The 22715-nt window shown below is 37.2% G+C and overlaps 1 protein-coding gene across 2 annotated transcripts in view; it reads left to right on the top strand.

Annotated features, from left to right (window-relative positions):
- The window catches only part of Rasal2 (RAS protein activator like 2), a 269469-nt gene that overhangs the window by 177136 nt on the left and 69618 nt on the right, over positions 1–22715 (top strand). For both annotated transcript variants that reach the window (XM_032914830.1, XM_032914829.1), the window contains exon 4: positions 8098–8204. In XM_032914830.1, the coding sequence (XP_032770721.1) occupies positions 8098–8204 (107 nt within the window). The remainder of the gene's footprint in view (positions 1–8097; positions 8205–22715) is intronic.

Genomic DNA, 22715 nt, shown 5'->3' with positions numbered 1-22715 from the left:
TCCCAGGGATGCAGGGATGGTTCAATATATGTAAATCCATCAATATAATCCACTATATGAACAAACTCAAAGGAAAAAAAAACACATTATCCTCTCATTAGATGCTGAGAAAGCACTTGACAAAATTCAACACCCCTTCATGGTAAAATGTCTTGGAAAGATCAGGAATTCATTACCTCTACATTGTAAAAGCAATATACAGCAAACCAGTAGCCAACATCAAACTAAATGGAGAGAAACTTGAAGCAATCCCACTAAAATCTCAGGGACTAGACAAGGCTGCCCATTCTCTTTCTACCTATGCAATGTGGTTCTCGATGCCCTACCCAGAACAATTACACAACAAAAGGAGGCCAAAGGGACACAAATTGGAAAGGAAGAAGTCAAAATATCACTATTTAGCCCTTTTTTTAAAGGTGCGTCTGATGGTCCAACTCAGGTCATCAGACGTACACAGTGATTGCCTTTACCTGCTCAGCTATCTCTTCTGCCTATAAATCGCTCTAGAAAGAAGACTTAATCACCTCTATCTTCCCACCAACTTAAAAACTTAAATCCAGTTGAATATTTGCAAAGCTTGAATTAAAAGCAGAGATGAAAAAGTGGAGAGCTATTACAAGATTATGTTGGCAAAACAGGTGGAAAAATAATAATAAAATGGGTCAAAATCAAGTTGAGACAGGGAGCCATCATCCCATGAGGTACACATACAAACATGCAGGCAAAACAGTCATACACAATAAATAAAAAAAATCTTTTATTAAAATTTATTTTTAAAATGTGGGATTTATACAGAGTTTGGGTGAAATGGAGAGCGAGTCATTGATTTTTCACTAGAGGAGAGTACCTGAGAGAACACCGTCTTTCGTGGGCTCATGGTGGAGGATGCAGTTAAAGCACAGGATTAATGTTTTGGCAGAAGAAACCAGAAACCAACATCGCATGCAGAAATTCAACAACCGGAAATGAGAGGAATGAGGAGATGACAACTCTCGTTCTCCTTTGGGTCGTTTGTTACACCCCAGCATGTGCTGCAGTTTGTTTGTACCTGTGTACACTTATGTAATATCTAATACTCTTCTGCTAACAATAGGGTGGGGTCTTAGCACTGAAGTTTTATAAAATGTTTTGTCTGAACCAATATTGTCTAAAATTGTGGAATTGCTCCTGTCAGATAGATAATCCATTTTCCTCTCTTATTTTTCTATTGTTTTTATAATTTCTACAATATCGACATTCTGGAGGCTGAGGCAGGGAAATAACAAATTTGAAGCCAGGCTGGCTACATATTGAAACTGTCTCAAAATAATAAAAATAATAATAACAACAACAACAATAATAACAACAATAATAAAGCAAACAACCAACCCCAAGAAAACAAAAGCTGTGAGATTTTGCTGACATTTTTAAGTTCAGCCTATTGTAATGTTGTAGCTAGTTGTAATACAGCCTATTATATTGGGAAAAAATATTAAAAATTAATGAGCTAAGTGTTTAATTCACTATTTTAGAAAAAAGAATAAGTCACTCCAAAGAAAGTTTTTAAAAAGATATAATGAAGATGAGACAAATAATAATGAACTAAAAAATACAAATAGATAAGATAGAATCAATAAAGCCAAGAATTGTTGCCTTAAAAATCTAAAGAAAATAGATTCAAATGGCAAAATTTGATCAAAATAGGATCAAACAGTTAAAACAGAAGAAGGAACTATTGGAGAAAATTAAAAACATAAAAGTTAGAGATTATGGGCTGGAAAGATGGCTCAGTGGTTAAAAGCAAAAATAATTTTGAGTGATTGTTGAGTTCTTTGAGTTTTCTTCAGTTCTTGTAGAGCTCCTGAGTCCAGTTTACCACCAGCGTCTGGTGGCTCACATCACCTGTCATTTCAGCTCCAGGGGATCTGACCTCACTGTCCCCCATGAGCCCCTATACTCAGATATACATATCTCACACCCAGACACACAGACACATAATTTAAAACAAAGTGCTGTTAAACTGGAGCCTGTCATAAAAATCTCTACAAATGTATGTTTGAAAATATAGACAAAATGTAAACAACCCACAACATCTGATAAACCTAAGCCTGCCGGTCGAATCGTGTTGCACCTCACAGGTTGTCAGTTACTTTGGATTTTTAATCTTCGAATGTTTAGGGAATTTGTTTGAGGAAGGGGAGTGGGGGGACAAATGTTTTTTCTAAAAAGTTCTTGATTGGATGAGTAATTATAAAAGTAAAAATAAAAATAACTGGGTAGGTATCTAAAGAAAATGAAATTTAAATTAGAAACTATCAAAAATTAAACTTGATTAATTTATACTTAAGTATCCTTAATAAAATTTGGGACCGTGTGGATTTTTAAATGAATAGTACATACATACCGAAGCATTCAGATTTTATTCTTGACCTCCCATGACGCTTATTTATCAAAATCTCAATTCAAGTCAGTGAATGTGGAAGCTGATTGTTAAACCTATCCAGATGGTAAAATCAATTCCACTTTAGATTGGGAAAACTAAAAATTGAAGTTAGTTCCATTTGGAAAGCTGAAAATCTACCTTTTGTTTTTATAACAAGATGGCAGTCCTGTATAGTTCATCTGAATAAAATCCTAAGTATATATGTCTAGTAAAAAGGTTAAGGCATATACAGACTCAGTATTTGTAACTTTAAGTTACTTATCTTTTATTCTAGTTTAATAAAAGCAGTTATGGATAGAAATGTAAACATTGTAAAAAATACCTAAAATGGATGTGACTAGTCATTTTGTTTGTAATGTAGACCAGACCATTACTGAAATGGGAGTGTAAGACCTCAGCTGCAAAGCACTAGTATAGCTGGCAGTACATGTAGCGCAGTGGGGGAAACTGCAGAGCATGTAATCGTGCAGTATGAGCTTAGAGATGTATGTGAAGTAGGTAGGCCCAGCTTAGAGAAGTGGCTGAACTGAACGTTACCTACAATTTGCTAAAAGGGTAAACACTCCTAAGGGAAGGCACTAGAGAATGAGTGTGACCAATTTCACAAATTGTCAGACTCAAGCAGTGTGTAAAGAAGGCATTTGATCTTTTTTCCCTAAATGCCTGATTCTGTAAAGATCTGTAGTAAAATAATTCCATCGAAAAAGCAGTGTTTAGGGGAAATTCCTTACAGTTGTACACAGGATAGTATTAAGTAGATGGAAACGTCGGTTATCCCAAGTAGAGATAGATCCCTGTCACAACTGCATTGAAAGCCCTAGGTTAGGATGTTAATGGCTGGCTAAAATGAAGCTGATTGTTATTTCAAAGACAGCTGATTCTGAATGAATGCTAAAGGAGATAAACCAACATTATGGTCTCCCCATTTCTGTTACCTTCAGTGGTTACTTACCTTATAGTTCAGTATCTTAGCTTTGCTGTTACACCATGCTGTGTCCCTGTCTTATTCTCAAATGATTGTTTCATCTTTATATAAAGGGCTGTACATTTGTATTCATATTCTCTCACTTTTTTTTCCTTTCTCTACCATTTCTCTTCCATGTCCCTTCGTCTCTCTTTTGTAGGATGGGGGTCTTTTTATATTGCTTAGGTTGACCTCAAACTTTTAGGCTAAAGTAATCTTCCTGCTTCAGCTTCCCGAATAGCTGGATTTTTTCTTTTTACTACGTATTCTATTAATGAAGTTATATGTGAGGGAGAATTAAACTGTTCCTAAAATGCCTTGGCATAATAAAAAATCTGTCTATTTTTTTAATTATCACTAAATGCTGAAATCATTGTTTCAATAAATTTAACTATATACCTCGTTACATTACTGACTCACTTATAGTGTAATAACTTAGAACATATCTATATAAATTACTAGGAAGCTTATTGATAAGAAGAACAAATTATTAAATCAGTTTCAGGAAAACCTAACACAGGACAGATACAATGGCATACACCTATAATCCAGCATTGTGTGAGTGTGAGGTGAGCTTGTGCAAGACCTTGTCTCTGAAAAATAAAAATGAAGAAACACCAGCAACAAAGGAGAGTAGGCTAGAGAGGTCTTAGGGGCTGTCTATCAATAATGTCTTCCAGAGTTGACAGCATATAAAACCCACCAAAAATATGATATTAAAAATTCTTATACATAGATTAAAATGCTCAAAATGGTCATTTTGGGCTAAACAATACTGTTAGTTAGAGATTATTCTTTGCAAGGCCTAAAACCTTGATTAATTTAGTCAAACTCCTAGAATTTGTAGAGGTAGTTCTCTCATATATTGAAGATTTCTTTATAGTGTTCAAGGGCATATTATCTTCTAGAAGGCTTTTTCCCCTTGTGTTTTAAGGTAAGAAATAAGTTTAGGGTATTCTTAATTTTTCTTGTCACTATTACACTTTGTTATTAAATCACATGCCTTCCTCCTTTGTCTCAGTGACTCAACTCTGTGTATTTTGACTTGGAGAGTCTTACTAGCCACAGCATTCCAGACTTGTGTCTTCCTTGATAGGCCATGTTTGGAATAAATGCTTAGAATGCATGCCTTAGTTTTGAAACACAAAGAATTGTGAACATACTGTTAAATTATTTTAGTTATTTTTAGGAACAAATAAGACAACTAGAGTTTCTGTAGTTATAGTTTCTCCCTCCATTATAATCTATTATGTAAAACACACAGAGAACAAAGTAGCGTGCCTGGTGGTTAAAAGCACAAGCTCTAAATGCAGACTGTGTGGATGCTAATCCTCATTCTGCCTCTTGCTTGCTGGGCATTCATGGCAGAGTACTAGAACATCTTATTTTTCTGTCTGTAAAATCGGGAGGATAATTCCAGTTCCAAAAAATTATTGTCTAGATTAAAGATGTAATTCATTTAAAACACGTCTTTGAAATAAAGCATAATATGGCTTTATTTCATAAAGCTTGGTATTATAGCATTATTGTTTTTTTTTGTCATTGTCAAAATGTCTGGCTGTTATCACTAAGAACCAGAGATACCCTTTGTATTGGAAACTTAAGTTAAAACCTCAGTCTCTTTAAAAATCCACTTTTTAAAAGTCCAAATTATTTCCGTTGTGGGCTTTTGTACAGTAAAAAGTTAGATAATTCTTATCCCAAGAGGTAGGAACCAGAACACAGATACAATCAGATCAAAGAGAAACAAACTATCCAGCAGTATAAGTAGTTCATTGTCTAACATCTGGTCTCAACTGCAACCGGGACTGCCCCTTACCAGTGTTCTCTGCTAGCCTCTCACAGTGCCACCTCTCAGATCCTCTCCATGATATTTCCATCCTGCAACATTAGTGCCACAAAAACAGTGTGGAAGACTCCTACACTTAACCAAGTTCAGCTGTCAGCTCAGGATGCTGCCTTGGCTCTTCTGAACCATAGCTCTATGTGCTGACCCTGAAGAAATACTTCCTAGAAGATTGCAACTCAGTCGTGCTCGTCTCTTATTAATCACAGCCGATTTTCCAGCCACCTCTAACTAGCACCAATTGTCCCAGTGTAGCGAAGATCTCACTTTAGTGTTGCCAGTCTTTGGCTAATCACAGCCAACTTTCTATCTCAGTTGACCAGAAACCTCAAATTCTTGTCACACAAAGAGCCCTGAGGCTTTGCTTCCCTCTAAACTTCACAAGCCTGACCTCGGTCATCTGCATTGCATAGGTACACACTCATACACAGAGCAGGGCCTGCCGGGGACTGAGTAATCCAGCCAGCTGCCAGTCAGCCTCCTGTTGAGACTACTGTCTTCTTTCTAAGTTAACATTGGTCTTTAGGGGTGCAAACCTTGTGAGAAATAAAACTCATGGTCATTCAAGCGGTTATTTTATACCACGAGATAAATCATGTTGTAGAGGGGCAAGAAATTAGTGTAAAGTACTGAACCCTATCACTGGTTCAGTTTCTTCAAGAACAATTTAATTACATGCATTGTTTGTTTTCATCGTATGGAGATAAAAAGTATAGTAATTAACTATAGTTTCTGGGTTTTGAAATCAAGTTGCTCACTTTAGCCAGTCCAATTCAAATAGTTAAAGCCTTGAAATATATTTGCCTAATGAGTTCATAAGCCTGAAACTAAAATTAGATGTTTGGAAGAAAGTGAGGAAATGAGTTTCAATTTTTTCATTAACCAGAACATTACATACTAAGGAAACTGTTTCATTCTATTATTTTATCCTAGCTAATTAAACTTATTTTTCTCCCAGTTTGCTTTCTGTCATTTATCCAGAGATTAAAATATCTGCATCTTTGAACCTTGATAATTATCAGAGAAAATATGAGGTTTTTCCTCCTGCCTTACCAGCTCCTCTCCCAACCTGCCTTGTTCCCCAATTTTAGAATCACCTGACTTGGACACATCACTGTTAAAGTCATGTCTTGACATCTGAAGGCCTCGCCGTGTGGTGTACTCCAACAAGCTGATTTGCTTAAATTCCTTTGTGCCATTCCCAGGAATCTGAGTTAATTATACTGCCATCTTTCAGAGATGTATGTTAGAAGTCACATGTGCCTAATTCTGAAAATGACTTCGTACATTAAGACTCATTTATCCTCTGATGGTTAGAGAGGAGCCGAGACAGTTACTGGTCATAAATTTAAAATACAGCAATAGCATGGAACTGTCCTCTACTGCAGGCATAGAAGCTGCGGCACCACCCTCTCAGTCATTAGGAATATTGTAATTTGGCTAATATCTTAATGTCAGGATGCCACAAGGAGATGAAAAGGAGACCTGTATCCAACATGCAAACAATGATAGGGTAAGCACTTCCAGTTGGCTTTTCTTAGGCAGCATTGATTGGCGTGCATTACTGGGTCTGTGTAAAATGGTGTCCTTTTAACACTAGCCGAATTTAAATATAAGTAATTCTTTTTTCTGCTGCAGATTAGTGTAATACGGAGAGATTTTCTGTAAGTGAGGGGAAGCAGTGGACGCCTGTTAATAGCCTAAAAGTAACTAACGAGGATGTGCAGTCAGACGATTGATTGAATGAATAGCTGCAGTCCTGTGTGTTTCTTCCTCGCTCGCTCTCTGCAAGCTGGAGAGAGAGAGGGAGGGGGAAGAGCAAGGCAGGGAGGGAGCACGAGAAAAATGCTTTCTCTTAAGTGGAAGTAGCACGGATCCCAGGGGCCAGGAGGCCAGAAATGGAAGTTTAAACTGCATCTATCTTTTAAAGGCAGAACAGCAGGAGTCAAAATGTCAGTCTCCGGAGTCATGGTTTACTCTTTATTTTTTAAGATCTGGAAGATAACACAGAATACTTTTTTTAGGATGTGTTTTTTTTCTTGTCCATGTTGAGATTATCTAATGTTATCTGAGACGCTGGATTCCTATCTGTCTGTCAGTTGAAGTGGAGATGGGAAGCAGTTGTGATAAAGGTATACTATATATAGATATCTGTGTGCATGTATATATGTGTATATCTATGTATCACTATGAAAAATGTTTAAATGTAGCATGAGTGTTTATAGCTATTAAATTAGAGCTCACATCATCTGCAGATTCTTAGTCTTGTTAGGTCATTTGAAGATTTATGATTTCAGAGTAAAATGTGGGTAAGGTCAGATAGCCAGATCAAGGGGAAGCTGGTCTATTTTTATATCTGCATAGGCATGTATATTCTTTTATCCCGCAGCACCTTTCAGTCTTCTTACAGCTTTTGCTACAGTCTGATGAATCATGTGAATAGAACCGAACTTTGACCTTGGTTCAGACAGTGTCAGATCATGTACAACGCTACTATTTCTGGTTCACAAGAATATTAGCAATGTCTGGTTCTCTTAACTTCTAAATAGCTGAGAGAGAAGTAGAGCCATGTGGTACAAGATCTAACTAGTAAGTGAACCTGAAAACCTTAGCCACATTACAGCTTAGAAGAATTACTAGTTCTATATGCACACATGAAAACAGAATCAATTCTTAACCCTGACCAAGTTTCTTTGTCTTTATAGGTCAAACATCACAAAAATATCTAAAGCACATTGAGATAAAAATGTACTGGACCTTTGAAAAAGCAGCTCTTTGTGTATGTGTGGAAACCAGCAATGTTATAGTTTAGGGAAAGTCTGAAAGTTTGGATCCTTGATGTTTCTATTTCCTCCACTTTTCCAGAGGTACCAGCAGAAAGGTCCCCCCGCAGACGGAGCATCTCAGGGACCAGCACATCAGAGAAACCCAACTCCATGGACACTGCGAATACCTCTCCTTTTAAAGTACCAGTAAGTGTTGCTTTCCCCTAAAAAGAAATATTGTTTTTTTTCTTTTGAGAGTTAAAGTAATCCATATATTTTGTTCCTCAAGAATTTCATTACAAAACTGAAGGTAAAGACCAGATGTATAAATTTATTTTGATTAACTGTATATTATTATGTCCAGTATGAGGTCTACTAGATTTTAAGAAATATTTTGCATGGGAACTATTTAAAAAAAAAACCAAGTATCTTAAATATAAATTTTTCTGAACTATAGAGTACAAATCTTTGCAGATGTCATTTAATTATTAGATAAAAATATATTAATATCAAGTACAAAAGTTTGCCAACAGCATTCCGAAATGGGAGAACCATAGTGGAGCAAGATAGCCAACCATATCTCACTGTAAAACTCGGTGTGTAGCCTTGTGTTTGTGTGTGAGTTTGTGTGTTTGTGCGTGTATAGATATATTTATGCATGTATGTATTTGCCATGATGTACATGTGGAGGTCAGAGGTAGAACTTTTTGGAACCTGTTCTCTTCTACTTCTGTATAGATTCCAGGAACTAAATTCAGGTCATTGGGCTTTGTGGCCTTAACCTCCTGAACCATCTTGCCAGCCTCAAATAACTCAGTTGTTTTTTTTTTTTTTTTTTTTTTTTCCGGAGCTGGGGACCGAACCCAGGGCCTTGCGCTCGCTAGGCAAGCGCTGTAACTCAGTTTTAATCATCTTTCCTCTTTGAATATTGGGTCAGAAATGCACCTATTTTGTGAACATATTAAAATTTGTAGTGTTTAAAGGGCACATTTGAAGAGAATTGCTTTAAGAGTTTGGTTATTTTAAGTACAATGAAAATCAGTATAAATTATAAATAAACTTTTTTATTTGGGGTTGGGTAGGCTTTTTCCCTCTTAATAAGGCCAAACTGGTATGTTCTTATTTTAATACTTTTAAGTTGAGATGGTTTTTTAAGTAAAACTTTTTTTTCAGATGTTTGATGAATGTTCGTTAACATATTTTATTTCTGTGAACTCTGAAAGCAATATAATTACCTCTTCTACATTAAATATGGGCAGGGTTTGGATATCCATTTCTGTAAGAACCTTTCAAAACTGTACAGATTTGCATAGACTGTGAGTGCTAGATTAATATTGTAACCAGAATCTGGAAGCTTTTTAAGAGTATCCAATTTCCTCTCTTACTAAATCTCCTAGTTCTATAGGCACAGCTACATATGTTTTGATATTTATAAATGAAAATCATCCTTTCACCTCTTTTTTTTTTTTTTTTAAAGAAGTAACCAGTATAGCTTAACATGTATTAACAACTGTGCTGATTGGTTTTTGTCAACTTGACATATCTAGGAGGGGAATATTGTGAGAAAATGTCTTCATAAGCAAGTTGGTGGAATATAGTCTTGATTAGTTGTTGATTTTGGGGGCCCAACCTATTATTGGTGGTGTCGTGCCCCAGTTGGTGGTCCTGGGGTAAAAGCAGGCTGAACAACCAGTAAGCAGCATGCCTCCATGGCCTCTCCATGAGCTCCTGCCTGCAGATTCCTATCCTCATCTCCCTCTGTGATTGGAGTATGATGTGGAACTGTAAGCTGAAATACACTCTTTCCTCCCCAGGTTGCTTTTGGTCATGGTGCTTTATCACAGCAATAGAAACCCCACTAAGACAGTAAACTCTGAAGTATATGATCATATGTCAATGTGTATTGTATTATATAGCAGTTCAGAGACAACAGTGATCCTAAATTAAGAAAAAGTAAGAGATTTTTTTCCCATTAATTATTCATTTAAAAGATGAGATTTTTTTTTGCTTTTTTTTTTCAGGGATAACTGGGTATATTATATAACAGTTAACAATATTTAAAACAACTCATGGACAGAGTTCAGTGATAAACTTGACTGTATTGAGTTCCAATTCAAGATTTTCATACTTGTCTAGCTGGAACCAAATGGTGACTTCTTGCATATTTCTTAAAGTACCCAAATGAGAGTATCCCTCTCTACATTATGATAGCAATGAAAAATGTCTTAAATTATGTGTGAAGATTTATATTCAGGCTTTGTAAATTTTAATTAAGAACTTCAGCTTTCACCCATTTAAATAATAAATTGGTAACTAATGTTAGAGTTATCTTAATAAGACTATTGTTAAGTAGAAGTTTTTGAAGCAACAAAAGGGAAGTACTTAAGACCAGGCACTGCCATGTATTCATTTGATAATCATAGAGTAATGAGGGAAAGGAAAGGTTCCTGACCAGCAAAATCAGTCTCAAAGTCATGTATTTCTAGAATGTCTAGAATTTCCACGCACAGCCCTAGTCAGTGTTCTAGAATTAGCTATCAGAACAGAACCCAATTTTTCATCAACTCCCTAAAAGAAAAGACTAGCATCTCACATGGTTTAGTAGCCCAGGAGCATGCCATCAGACCTCAGAGTAGTACAATATACACAGAAGTCAGCACTGATAACAGGGCACTGATAAAGTGTATTTGTTTCATTTTTTTAAAGTGTAACTGGGTATATCATTTGAGGATACTTTAAATCTTAAAGTTAGAGGATCTTTATAAAACTTATTGCCCAGAAAGGTCTGTTTCATGCTAGATAACTAATATTTTTATTTATTGTGTGACAATTTCATACATGTATCTAATGTATTTTGATCATTTTCATTTCTCATTTTCCTTACTTTTACTTTGTTTGTGCCTTTGTTCCTCATTTAAGAATGCCTATCCATTCTGACCGTGCTTGTAACCACCCCAGTTGCTCTGTGCAGTACATTGTACATAACAAACATCAATCAGATAGTTGTTGAGTGGATAAATACACAGGATTTATACGAGGATGCAGACAGAATGAGCGTATCTCAGACCTACTCTCTCAGTATAACTCACAGCGTTGTGCAACTGTGATAATGAACATTTCATAAGAGACCGTTTGAAATGAGTGTGCCTGTGCAAGACAGAAGGTCTTCCCTCAATAAAGAGAAACGTTTAATTAGCAGATAGGAATTGTGTCTAGAGTATATTCAGTGTATATTTACATCTGGAAATTGAAACTAGTTAGAATTTTTATTTATTAATTTCTTTCCTGAGATATTTCTTTGAGACTTAGATACCATGCATATGTACAAGCTCATGCTGTTTTTGGTACTTGCTGAGTTTTTTCCTAGATTCTTCAAACAATTGCAATCATTTCAATAGCTTTTGCCTCTTAAAAAGAACATTTTTGTTTGCTTTTTCCTTTTACATTTTGCTAGGGTGTTTGCCTTGGTATATTTGTGCTTTCCTCTGTATAAAACTTTCTTTGTACATTTTATACATTGCTCATGACATTTAAGTGACTTTATGGAGAACTGAGAACAACTGAGTAAAATAAGTTCTCTCTCTACATTTAATTCAGAAAGGAAAACTATTGTGTCCTCTGTTGTATATAGTTGTTTCCTACACGGTTTCTGAGGTTTTGGAGCAGGCTTCTTTATATTCTATTTATAAAGTGACTATTGATATTTGGGATTTCTGTCTGACTTCTACTCAGATGATACCATCCATTTGGCATTTACTAAGAGAGAGCTGCTTGTTTTCCGGGCCAGGTGTTCAGCTTGGTGTCCTCATTTCCATAGCACAATGATCTGATTGGCCTTGTCTATGACACAATACAGTCACAGCTGCTCCATTTGTTTTGGCTTTGGGCTTAGCTCTGAAAGAATTCAGACACTAAAAATTATTTCAAGATGCCCAGAAAGCCTAGTTGAACTAAGGCAACAGCCAGATATTCCTGTATAACCTTCCTTATTGTCTTGATACGGTAACATGTGACCACTTCCAGTCAGACAAATGCATAAATCTAAGAGATTGTCAAATGACTAATCTTTTGTATAGTTTTTTTTAAATTCTGGGAAATAAAGTGAAGACTATATTAAAGTCACGAGTAACAAGATATTGGGGCTGGAGAGATGGCCTAGCTGGAATACCAGCTGGTCTTCCAGAGGACTCACGCCCAGTTCCCAGCACCCTCAGTGGTGCTCGCAGCTAACCATTGTACCTTTACTTCCAGGGGATTTGATACCCTCTTCTGGCCTATACACATGTGTGTTGCACAAACATCTATGCAGACAAAAACACTCATACACATAAAATAAAATGATAAAATTTTTTAAATGTTTCTGAAACATTTATTTAAAAGTCAGTACCCCCTTTCTTAAGTATCTTCCTGTCAAGACCAGCTGGTATTGGTTTCTGTTGTATCTGATGTCTTATATATATATATGTATACACACACACACACACACACACACACACACACACACACACACACTCTCTGTATAAGTACTTTCAAAATTAAACAGACAAGACTAGAAAGTGTTCATTGTCCAAACCAGTGGTTTTTAAGTCTAACTAGCCATAAAATTTACCTTTCATAAAATACACTGATGCTTAAAGATGAGCCTAATTATCTGTGTTTTTGGGTTTTGTCTTTTTTTTTTTTGAAGTGGGGGAGGTCTTATTGTGTTATTGTTTTGTTTTTTAATATTCCCAAATGTACCCTGAAATTGAGAATTGTTTGCCTTCAGGATTTGTAAAATATGAACTCACTTGTGCCAGTCTTATCTGTAAATATCAGTGCTTTCTTTTGTATCTTCAAGTCTGACATAAGAACCGAGTGAGCAGTGCTGGCCCTGTGACCTGCTGCTGCTCACGTGTAAACTGCTCTGCAGTGCAGTAATTGATTATCTGTGTGTTTGCCATGGTTGGATAGACCGCCAGTCTCAATTTACAAACTGTCTACTGTGACACACTGGCCAGTGTAAGAGTCTCCTCTTAGAAGTGAAATAATAACATTGGAGTTACTGTATCCAAGCTGAAAAACTATTTTAATTTTTATATCTTCATTGTTTCTATGTTCTAGAAAGATAATTACAGCCATTTCTCCTAGAACTTAGAGACTGTATCCATCTCGTCTCCTCCTTTTCACTACCCCTTCATTCAGAGTTGAAGTCTGTCATAGAATCACTCTGCAATGACTCCTCTTTTAATAAAGAATGTATTTGTGCTCCTATTGCATGAATACACATAAAGGCATAAATAAAAATGTCATTACCAAAGGTAATGGTAATGTACTAAACAGAGATACTAGAAAATGTGTGATACAACATTAGAAATCCAACTATATCTTTAAGTCAGTTTAAAATCAGGATACAATTTAATAATAGCCTTAAAAGTTTGAAATTTTGGGTTGGGGATTTAGCTCAGTGGTAGAGCGCTTGCCTAGGAAGCGCAAGGCCCTGGGTTCGGTCCCCAGCTCTGAAAAAAACAAAACAAAACAAAACAAAAGTTTGAAATTTTGTATCTTGGAGTACAGGAAAAAACATAAGGTTAGTTACAACTCTTTGAAGAATAGAATCTAAGAATAGAGATTTATAGATACCAGGAGATAGGAACAGATTTGGCAGACATTGTTAGGAGTCTAACTTGAAAGAATGAAAGAATGATGTGAAAGAAATACTCATCAATCTATGGTAATCCTTAGAAATTAACATACAGCAGCCTCAGCACTAAGGAGTCTTGTTTATCCCACCCTGGAGAAAAGGCATAATAAAGAGGATAAGGCAGTCACCTATATATAGCAATTCTTTAGATAACTGCCCTTCTTGTCCCAAGAAAAGCTATTTCTCCTTGCCTTCAATGGGGGAGAGAGGCACGATATAATTTCCTTTATAATTAAACACAAGTGTTTTAAACTAACTTAAGAATTGGTTAGTCATTAAGCATACCTAATATGTAAAGCAGACATCAAATGCTTCCCTCCTATATAGGAATTCAGAAGTTAATGATGTAGAAAGAAAATGTCACCAGTGTCATGATTTTGCTAAAGTAAACTGCGCAAAGGGTGGTTTTTGCCCCTTTCTCTAAAACATTGCAAGGTTCAAGCACCGCTGCTAAAGAATACTCCTGAGGTGACTTCTAGCATTGAACTCTTTAATTCTATATCCAATGCCTCTGCTCTTCTGAATTGTTCTAACAGTTTGTATAGTTTGTATTAATCATCTACTAATTTTAGCTTAAAGGATACCTTAGTTTAAATTTAAAAAATTTTTAAAACCCTCCTAAAAAGACCCAAAGAAGGTAAACAGTGGTGCTTATATACTTGAAAAGATGCTCCATATCAACTCTTAAGAAAGTTCACATTTAAATGATGCATTGCTACGTGTAAGATAGCCATGATCAAAACAAGGAGACAATAGTATTATTAAAGATGTGGAGAGGGGTTGGGGATTTAGCTCAGTGGTAGAGCGCTTGCCTAGGAAGCGCAAGGCCCTGGGTTCGGTTCCCAGCTCCGAAAAAAAAGAACAAAAAAAAAAAAAAAAAAGATGTGGAGAAACTGAAACTCTTCATATATTGCTGGTGGGAATGTAACTTGTGTCCATTTTTTAACAAATAGTTTAATAGTTCCTCAAAAGATAAAAGTTGAGGAACTTTTTCCAATTGACCTAACAATTCTACTTCTAGGGATGTAAAGAAAATGGAAAAACATACCTTTACAAAAGGACACAAATGTTCATATTATCATTATTTATAGTAGCTACAAAGTAGCCACAGTGTAATTATCAGCTAGGAAACAGATATTAAAAGTGTGGCCAGTTCATATAAATAGGACATTATTACCCTTAAGAAGAAATTAAACAAAGGTGTGAGCTACCATATTGGCAGCGCCTACCCCCTACAAAAGCTAGAAAAGTCAAAAACAGAAATCCATATGTTTTATGGCTGTTTATATGAAAAGTCCAGAATCTTAGAAGCAAAAGAATTCTAGAATTAGACTGTGGTGATGATTATATAATGTTCTTTCTCCTCTCTCTCCCTTCCCCTCCCTCTCCCCACCCCTATCCCCCGCCTTATCCCATGTGCTAGGATTATTACAGTCATGAGCTACTACTGTACCCAGCTCAACTTTTTGAATACACAAAAGCCATTAACTTGTACACTTTTAAAAGAGTAATTTTATAGCATATAAATTACATACTAATAAAGTTGTTATAAAAATTAAAATATGGGCCTGTAAGACACTATAAAAGATATAAAGTCTTATTAATACTTTTTAATGTTATAAATTGAAGCAATAGTATTTCTGATATACTAGATTAAATAAAGTATATTGAGGGAAAAGGGCAAAGAAGATATATGGAAGTACATTGTTATATATTAGCTGTTTATTGTCTACAAAGTTCTTAATCAGGCATTAATGATGCTTTGAATCATTGCATTTTTCCAAACTATCATAACTTTGCCTTCTACAGGGGAAGTAATATCATATAGTTTTTATTTCAGGATATGGGAATAGGAAACATAATATTTTATAAGAAAATAAAGCAGGGATGCTTAATAGTTAAGAGTCCTTACTGCTCAAGTTCAGTTCATAGCATCGACACAGCAGCTCACAACCGCCTGAAACTCCAGTTCCCTGGGAACCAGTGCGTCTTCTGGCCTCAGCGGCTCCTGCATGTACACAGTACATAGTTACACAGGCTCAAACGTTTTATCCGTTATCAGCTTTGCACATCTGAAGAATGATTCATTTCTTATAAAATGAGTCATCAAGTCTTGTCTGCATCTTTTCAAACCCATCAATCTCCTCTTCTCAGCCCACCTGCCATTCACTGCCTTCAGTTACCAGTGTTACTCCTCCTTCCGTGGACTGGTATGAGCCAGCTCTATGGAGAGGAAACCAGTGCAGTATCTAAGCACTGCACTCAGAAAGTCCTATGCGTGGAGCTGAGTGCTTTGTGGTTAGAAGAGTGAAATCCCCGCCCCCTTTTTGTATATATGTACTGTGTTCTTGTATGTGAACATAGGAGAATGGCACATGTGTACATATGTGTATTTGTATGCAAAGGTCAGAGGATGTCAGATATATTTCTCAGCAGCTCTCCATCTCAGTTTATTTTTTTTCTGTCTTTTTCACGTGTGTACCATCTATATAGACTTGTGTGTGCTGGACCACATGTGTGTGACCATGCATGTAAAAGCTCAGGATTGATACTGAGAATCTTTCTAGACCACTGGTCCACTTTATTCTTTGAAGTGAGGTCTTCCAGTTAACCCAGAGTTGGCTGATAGAGCAAGTCCTGCTAGCAATCTAGACGTAGGAAGTGCCTTGTCTACCATCTTCTGAGGCTAAAATTAGGGGCCAGGTATCATGTCCACCCAGCATTTATGTGAGTTCTAGAGATCTGAACTCCAGTTCTTTTGCAAGTGCTTTAACTATTGAGCCATCTTTATTTTTTTTTATTACATTTTTAGAGAGAGGAGAGGGCAGGGGTCAGAAAACAACTTTTTGAAATCACTTCTCTCCTCGTCAACCCAGGCATCAAAGTCGTGTTTTGAACAGTGGCATTCTTTTCCGGCACTTTGAATGGTTGCCTGCATTTAGACTGAGACACACTAATTGTGCTGCCAGTCCTATGTAGTGCTTTGTTAACTCACTCACCTCTACCCCCAGGTCCTCTGCATGCTCTCTAGCCTTCACACTGCTGCCAGAGTGCTTTCTTTACAAAATTTAAACTTGATTGTTCTTTTCATATCTCAGACTTGGCAGCAAGTGCCTTCACCCACTGAGCCTTCTCACCAGCCCACACCTTATCTTCTGAAAAATGATCTGTCACTAAACTTGGAACTTGCTGATTCAGCCAGGGATGCTGGCCACAAGACCCAGGGATCCTCCTGTCTATACCTTTCTAATACAGGGGTTAGGGACACCTGCAGCCAAGCCTGGCTTTTTTTTTTATAGATGTTAGGAATCAAATCCAGGACCTCAGGCTTTTGTGATAAGCACTTTACCAACTGAGCCATACCCTCAACCCTACAATCTTGAAATACAGTCTTGAAATTCTTATTACTTGACTCACTCTGTCTTCAAATGAGAAAGTTTTCAAGTAGCTCAAGTAGTACGTGACCAAATCTTACACAGTTTAGTTGGCCTGCCCAGATTACTTCGGAGTGCAGAAATGATGAATGTTTGAGTCATCATCTTTAAATTGTGGTTATTAAATGTTCCTACGTCATACATCTGACTATTTTATTAAGTAAACACTAAAATAAATACTCAAGTATATTTTATTCTTTTTATAGAATCAACAGAGTTTAGGCACCACTTTTCTTGAAGCCCCAGAGTCCTTCTTCAACTTGTAACGGCAGCATCAGACTGTCCCTTTTCCTATGCTTCTGATAGCTCACTTAAACCTGTGGGTGGTGTGCATTATCCTCCACTCCACGCAGAGTGTGAGTGCACTGTTACAGCATGTAAGTGCATGCGTAGCAGCCTGGTCATTGTCTGGTGGTTTTGAGTCATTCAGCTTTGTGAGCTTTTTGTTTTTTCACGATTCTTCAGTGATCTGCTAAATGAAACAATTAGAAAGGATGGAATATAGTAAATAGAAAAAACATGTTCCTCTGTGGAAGCACTTTGAACATAAGAAAGGAAGGGATGACTTGTGAAGAGTATTTTTCCTATGTTTGCCCTTCATTCACGATATTAGTTGACTGTGTAGGAATGTGGTGCCTTTCAGCTCTTTAAAAATCAAACAAGGAAAAGACAATAGTAACCAACAGAACTGAAGAGCAAGGTCTGATGATCTGTCCTACTTCCCTACATTTTATGCAGTCAGCGAGATCACTTTCACTCAGAAGCACCTTTCTTAGATCAGATGGTTGTAGTTGGGGGAAAAATCTGAACTCTTCTCAACATATGATCTAAGAGGCTTGCATCATCCTGCCCGTCAGGCTATCAATTCATGGATTACACATTTTTGGCATTTAAGGATTTGTTTCTAGACTAAGCAAAAGAGTGCTAACTCTATTTTGGCCAACAACACAGCTCAGTAGATGGAGGCACTTGTTACTAACCCTAGAGACCTCACTTTGATTATTGGAACCCACATAGTGGAAGGAGAGAACCAACTCTCATAAGCTGTCCTCTGATTTCCACATGTGTACTGTGGTGTACACACCAACACTCATACACTCAAATAAATGAGTTCTTTAGTAAAGAACTGTATGCTGGGTGTGATGACAAACCTTTAATCCCAGCACTCCGAAGTCAGAGGTAGGTGGATCTCAGTGAGTTCTAGGGCAGCTACAGGACTGTATAGAGATACCTTGTGGGAAAAGGAGAGGGAATGGGGGAGGAAAGGAAGAAAAGAAAGACTGAAGAGAGGAAAGAAAGAACTGTAGTTTTTTTACTATATGATCTTAACCTGTTTGACCAAGAACAAGTTGATTGCCCTCATCTCAAATCTTTTATTATTTGTTTTGTTTTGTTTTGTTTGTTGAGACAGGGACTCACATTGTAGCCCACACTAGCCTAGAATTCACTATGTAGCCTCAGCAAGCCTCAAACTTGTGGTAGTTCTCCTGCCTCAGCCATCTTTTCATTGCCTAAACAAATGGTGCTTAAGTGTGTGTGTGTGTGTGTGTGTGTGTGTGTGTGTGTGTGTGTGTGTGTGTGTGTGTGTGTGAATGTATTGAACACAATCATATTGAGAGAGGTAAAACCTGGAAACACTATCCACCTTGTTGCTGAATAAAACAATGAATCTCATACCTCACAAAAGAGTGATCTCCAAGTAGACTAGAGACCTAAGTAGAGGGAGGTGATAGAAGCAGGCTAGGTATCTGCTAAAGGAAAACGGTTGCATTCTTTTACCCTTAGCACAGGACACGTTTTTTAGTTTTAAAAAAACCTAATAAATCCAAGTTTACAAAAAATGTTATTAGGATCAGACTGGGTAAGAGTGCTTGCTCCAAAAGGCCAAGAAAGGCAACAGCTTCATCAGTGAAGCTGTGAGGAACAGACACTGTTATATATTTCTTATAATACTATAATATATCAGAATATTAAGGTATGTGGAGGTTTGAAAATAAAAATGAGACTGGGAATCAATGTGTTAATATTTTAGTACCTTAACTCATAGTACATATTTGTAACATTAGAAACAATACAACTAGTAAATACTCTCTAGAAGTACTATGCCTAATAAAATCTGCAATATGTTTTTCCATTTCTACTTCTTTCTTGTTTGTTCTGTACAGAAACAAACCAAAAAAGAAAGAGGATAACTCAACCGACATTAGTGAAGAGTGACTGTTACCCATAGCTTACTATTATCCAGAATAGTGATTTTCAGTACATTTCATTTCACACAAGGCAGTAGGAATTTTATTTTTTAAAATAACTAATAGTCTCCACTCTCCCTCCATCTGTGATCCTGTTATTCTTAGAGTCCTGGAAATAAGAGGCAGAAATTTTCAATTAAACTCATCTAGCCCATCTCCCTTGACAATGAAAAATGTGTTTCACATTGTATTAGCTAATGCTTTTTGGGGCTTCCATGATAACCTCTGGGAGACTGTCCAATGGACTAATAGGCTAATAGACCTCTCTTTAGGACAGTGTTCTCTCTCTTAGTTTGACCCACCATTTCTCACTATTTCAGGTCTTAAAGCTATCTTGTTTAATATTCATACTCAGAACTTGAGATCAGCTCAAGTCACTGTCAGCAATAAGGAAAGCCATGTTTACATGGTTAACAGTCCACATACCAAACAGTTCCTTTAAACAACAGGCTTGGCATTGTTTAATGAATTGGATTCCTCTTAATAAATCAGACTACTTACTATCTTGTTCTATTACAAAAATCAAGAATGATTTTTCTGAAACAGAAAGGTTGGTATTGATCTAAGAGATATAGGGATACCCATGGAACCATTAGGAAAAAAATTAAATATGTATATCCGTCCTCACAGTGGCTCTAGGTGACTAGAGACCCATAGGTAGGAAGGTAATAGAAATAGCTCATGTAACTCCCGAAAACAACAATAACAATAACATCTTAACAGCATTCTATACCTCAGCACAGGGCAAGTTTTCCATCATGGATACCAAAAATCCAGAAGTAGTTAAAAAGTATCACTTAATATAACCACCCACAGAAAACAAAAATGTTATTAGGAGCTGGCAAGATACTTCAGCTTGTCACTAAAAGGGAGTGGCCTAATCTGAGCCCCAGAACCCATGCCAAATCTGAGGGAGAGAGCCAGTGCACAAAGCTGTGCCTTTGAGTACTAAATGCGTGCCATGGAGCAGACACGCCCACAGTAAAAATAATAATAGAAACAAATAGTTATAAAAATATCTTTAATGGCATAGTATAAAATGCTACAACAAAGAAAAAGATAGCAATAAACAGAAATATTAACATATTTTAAAACGACCGAAAATCTAAAAACAAATGATCAAACCACAAGATATTTAAAGATGAGGGGATTTGAGGAAAGACATGAACAAGTCATTTAAAAAAAAAAAGTGTGTGCGTCTGTGTGTGTGTGTGTGTCTGTGTATGTCTCTGTGTGTGTGTGTCTGTGTATGTCTGTGTGTGTGTCTGTGTGTGCGTCTGTGTGTGTGTGTCTGTGTGTGTGTCTGTGTGTGTGTCTGTGTGTGTGTCTGTGTGTCTGTGTGTGTGTCTGTGTCTGTGTGTCTGTGTGTGTGTCTGTGTGTGTCTGTGTCTGTGTGTGTGTCTGTGTGTGTGTCTGTGTGTGTCTGTGTGTGTGTGTGTTTGTGTGTGCGTCTGTGTGTGTGTGTCTGTGTGTGTGTCTGTGTGTGTGTCTGTGTGTCTGTGTGTCTGTGTCTGTGTCTGTGTGTCTGTGTGTGTGTCTGTGTGTGTCTGTGTCTGTGTCTGTGTGTGTGTCTGTGTGTGTGTCTGTGTGTGCGTCTGTGTGTGTGTGTGTTTGTGTGTGTGTGTCTGTGTGTGTCTGTGTGTGTCCTTGAGTCTTTGACAAAGTATGTGTTTATGAGCCAAGGTGCCTATGGAGGCCAGAAGAGAATGTTAGATCTGCTAAAGCTGCAATTAAAGGCAGTTGAAAACTGTAAGACATGGGTGCTGAGAACCAAATACAGGTTCCCAGCTCTTGAGCAAGTCATTCTTTAAGGAAGGAAGGGAAGTAGAAAGAAAAACCTAAAAAGTATTCTAAATGTGCAAAACACTGTTCAAATTCACATTCAGAGGAATGGAAACCTGGATATACCATCCACCCTTCAAGCTGGTAGAAACAAATCAATAACTGTTATTAGTGAAGATTTGGAAACAGACAACATCACAAATTGTTGATAGAAAGGCAAGCTGAACAACCCATCTGAAATGTGACTAAGAAAATATTCTCTAAATACATTTTGATCCAGAATCTGGCAATCCACCCTTTAAGATAAGCCACTGACATGAAAATATATATGCACAAAGTTATTCATTGCAGCAATGGTTATAATTTTAAAACACTGGAAATAGCATAAATACTTAGAAAAAAATAAACTACTATAGAGAAAGAAACTAAAATAATGTATCCCACCCTCAAAATACATTACCACAAAGTTGGCTAAGTGTTCTTATACTCACTTAAACAAGGAGCAGCTCCCTTAGAATTGATGTTGAAGATTTGTAGAAGCTTACAAGATCAACTTCCTCTAAAGAGAAACAGTTATTTGGAACCAAGATTTTGAAGCAGAGGACCTAACTGCCTGAGATTCTCAAAGCAGGAGTTTATTGCCGGAGCTTTAGGGTCCCAACTCTCAAGAGCTAGAGTTACAGCTCCTTAGCAATTATTTTGAGGACTCTTGGTTCTTGGTTCCTGGTTCTTGGTTCTTTAACCATTGGGATAGCTCAGTAACTCTTCTAGCAATGGGAATTGTATTTTTTTTTTTTTTGGTTCCCACCTTTTGCCCTTTGTGTCTTCTACAATTTCAGTTTCTCCACCCTTTGTCTTAATACTTCCACCAACCTCCTTAGTTTCTTATACAGCCTGCCCTTGATACTCAGAGAACTACTCAGTCACCTCCTACTGTTACAGTTCTAGATTTCAGAAACCAGGGTTCTGAATTCCCAGTACTCTTTCAAGCACTCACCTCCAGTTAGTGGTAAAACCCTAAGTTTTGCTGAACTGGACCCTTTCTCTCAGTAACTCTGTGGGATCCTCAGCCTCCTCACTATCACTCCTGGGGCTAGAAACCCTGCGTTCTAATTTATTCTTTGTGCAACCAACTGAACCTGCTTTACCAGGTACAAAAACTACAAGAAGGTAAACGACCATCTAGAAGAAACCTTTATTGTGGTTAGTCGTTACAACATAAGGGAGGAGTTAGTAGTTTATAGGAGAGCAACCTCCCAGACTACCTCCTGCATGCACACATGCACACGCACTAAACCATACCATACTTACATAGCTAAAATGGGATGCCTACGCTCAGATTGTAAATCTCCCAATCAGAAGTAAGTCTCATACAATGTCCACTCACTGGACTCACATAAACACCGCCTTATTTCTGTATCTCACAATCTTTTTTTTTTTCAGTCCAGCTGTTGCCCTCCTCCCAGACCCCCCTCCCGCAGCTCCTTACTCCATTCTTCCTCTCCCTGTCTCCAAGAGGATATCTTCCCTCCAACCCCTGCCACACCCTTGCAAGGTCTCTTCACTCCCT

This window comes from Rattus rattus, chromosome 10 (assembly GCF_011064425.1).
Source record: "Rattus rattus isolate New Zealand chromosome 10, Rrattus_CSIRO_v1, whole genome shotgun sequence".
Lineage (NCBI taxonomy): Eukaryota > Metazoa > Chordata > Mammalia > Rodentia > Muridae > Rattus > Rattus rattus.
This window is presented reverse-complemented; position numbering and strand designations above follow the sequence as displayed.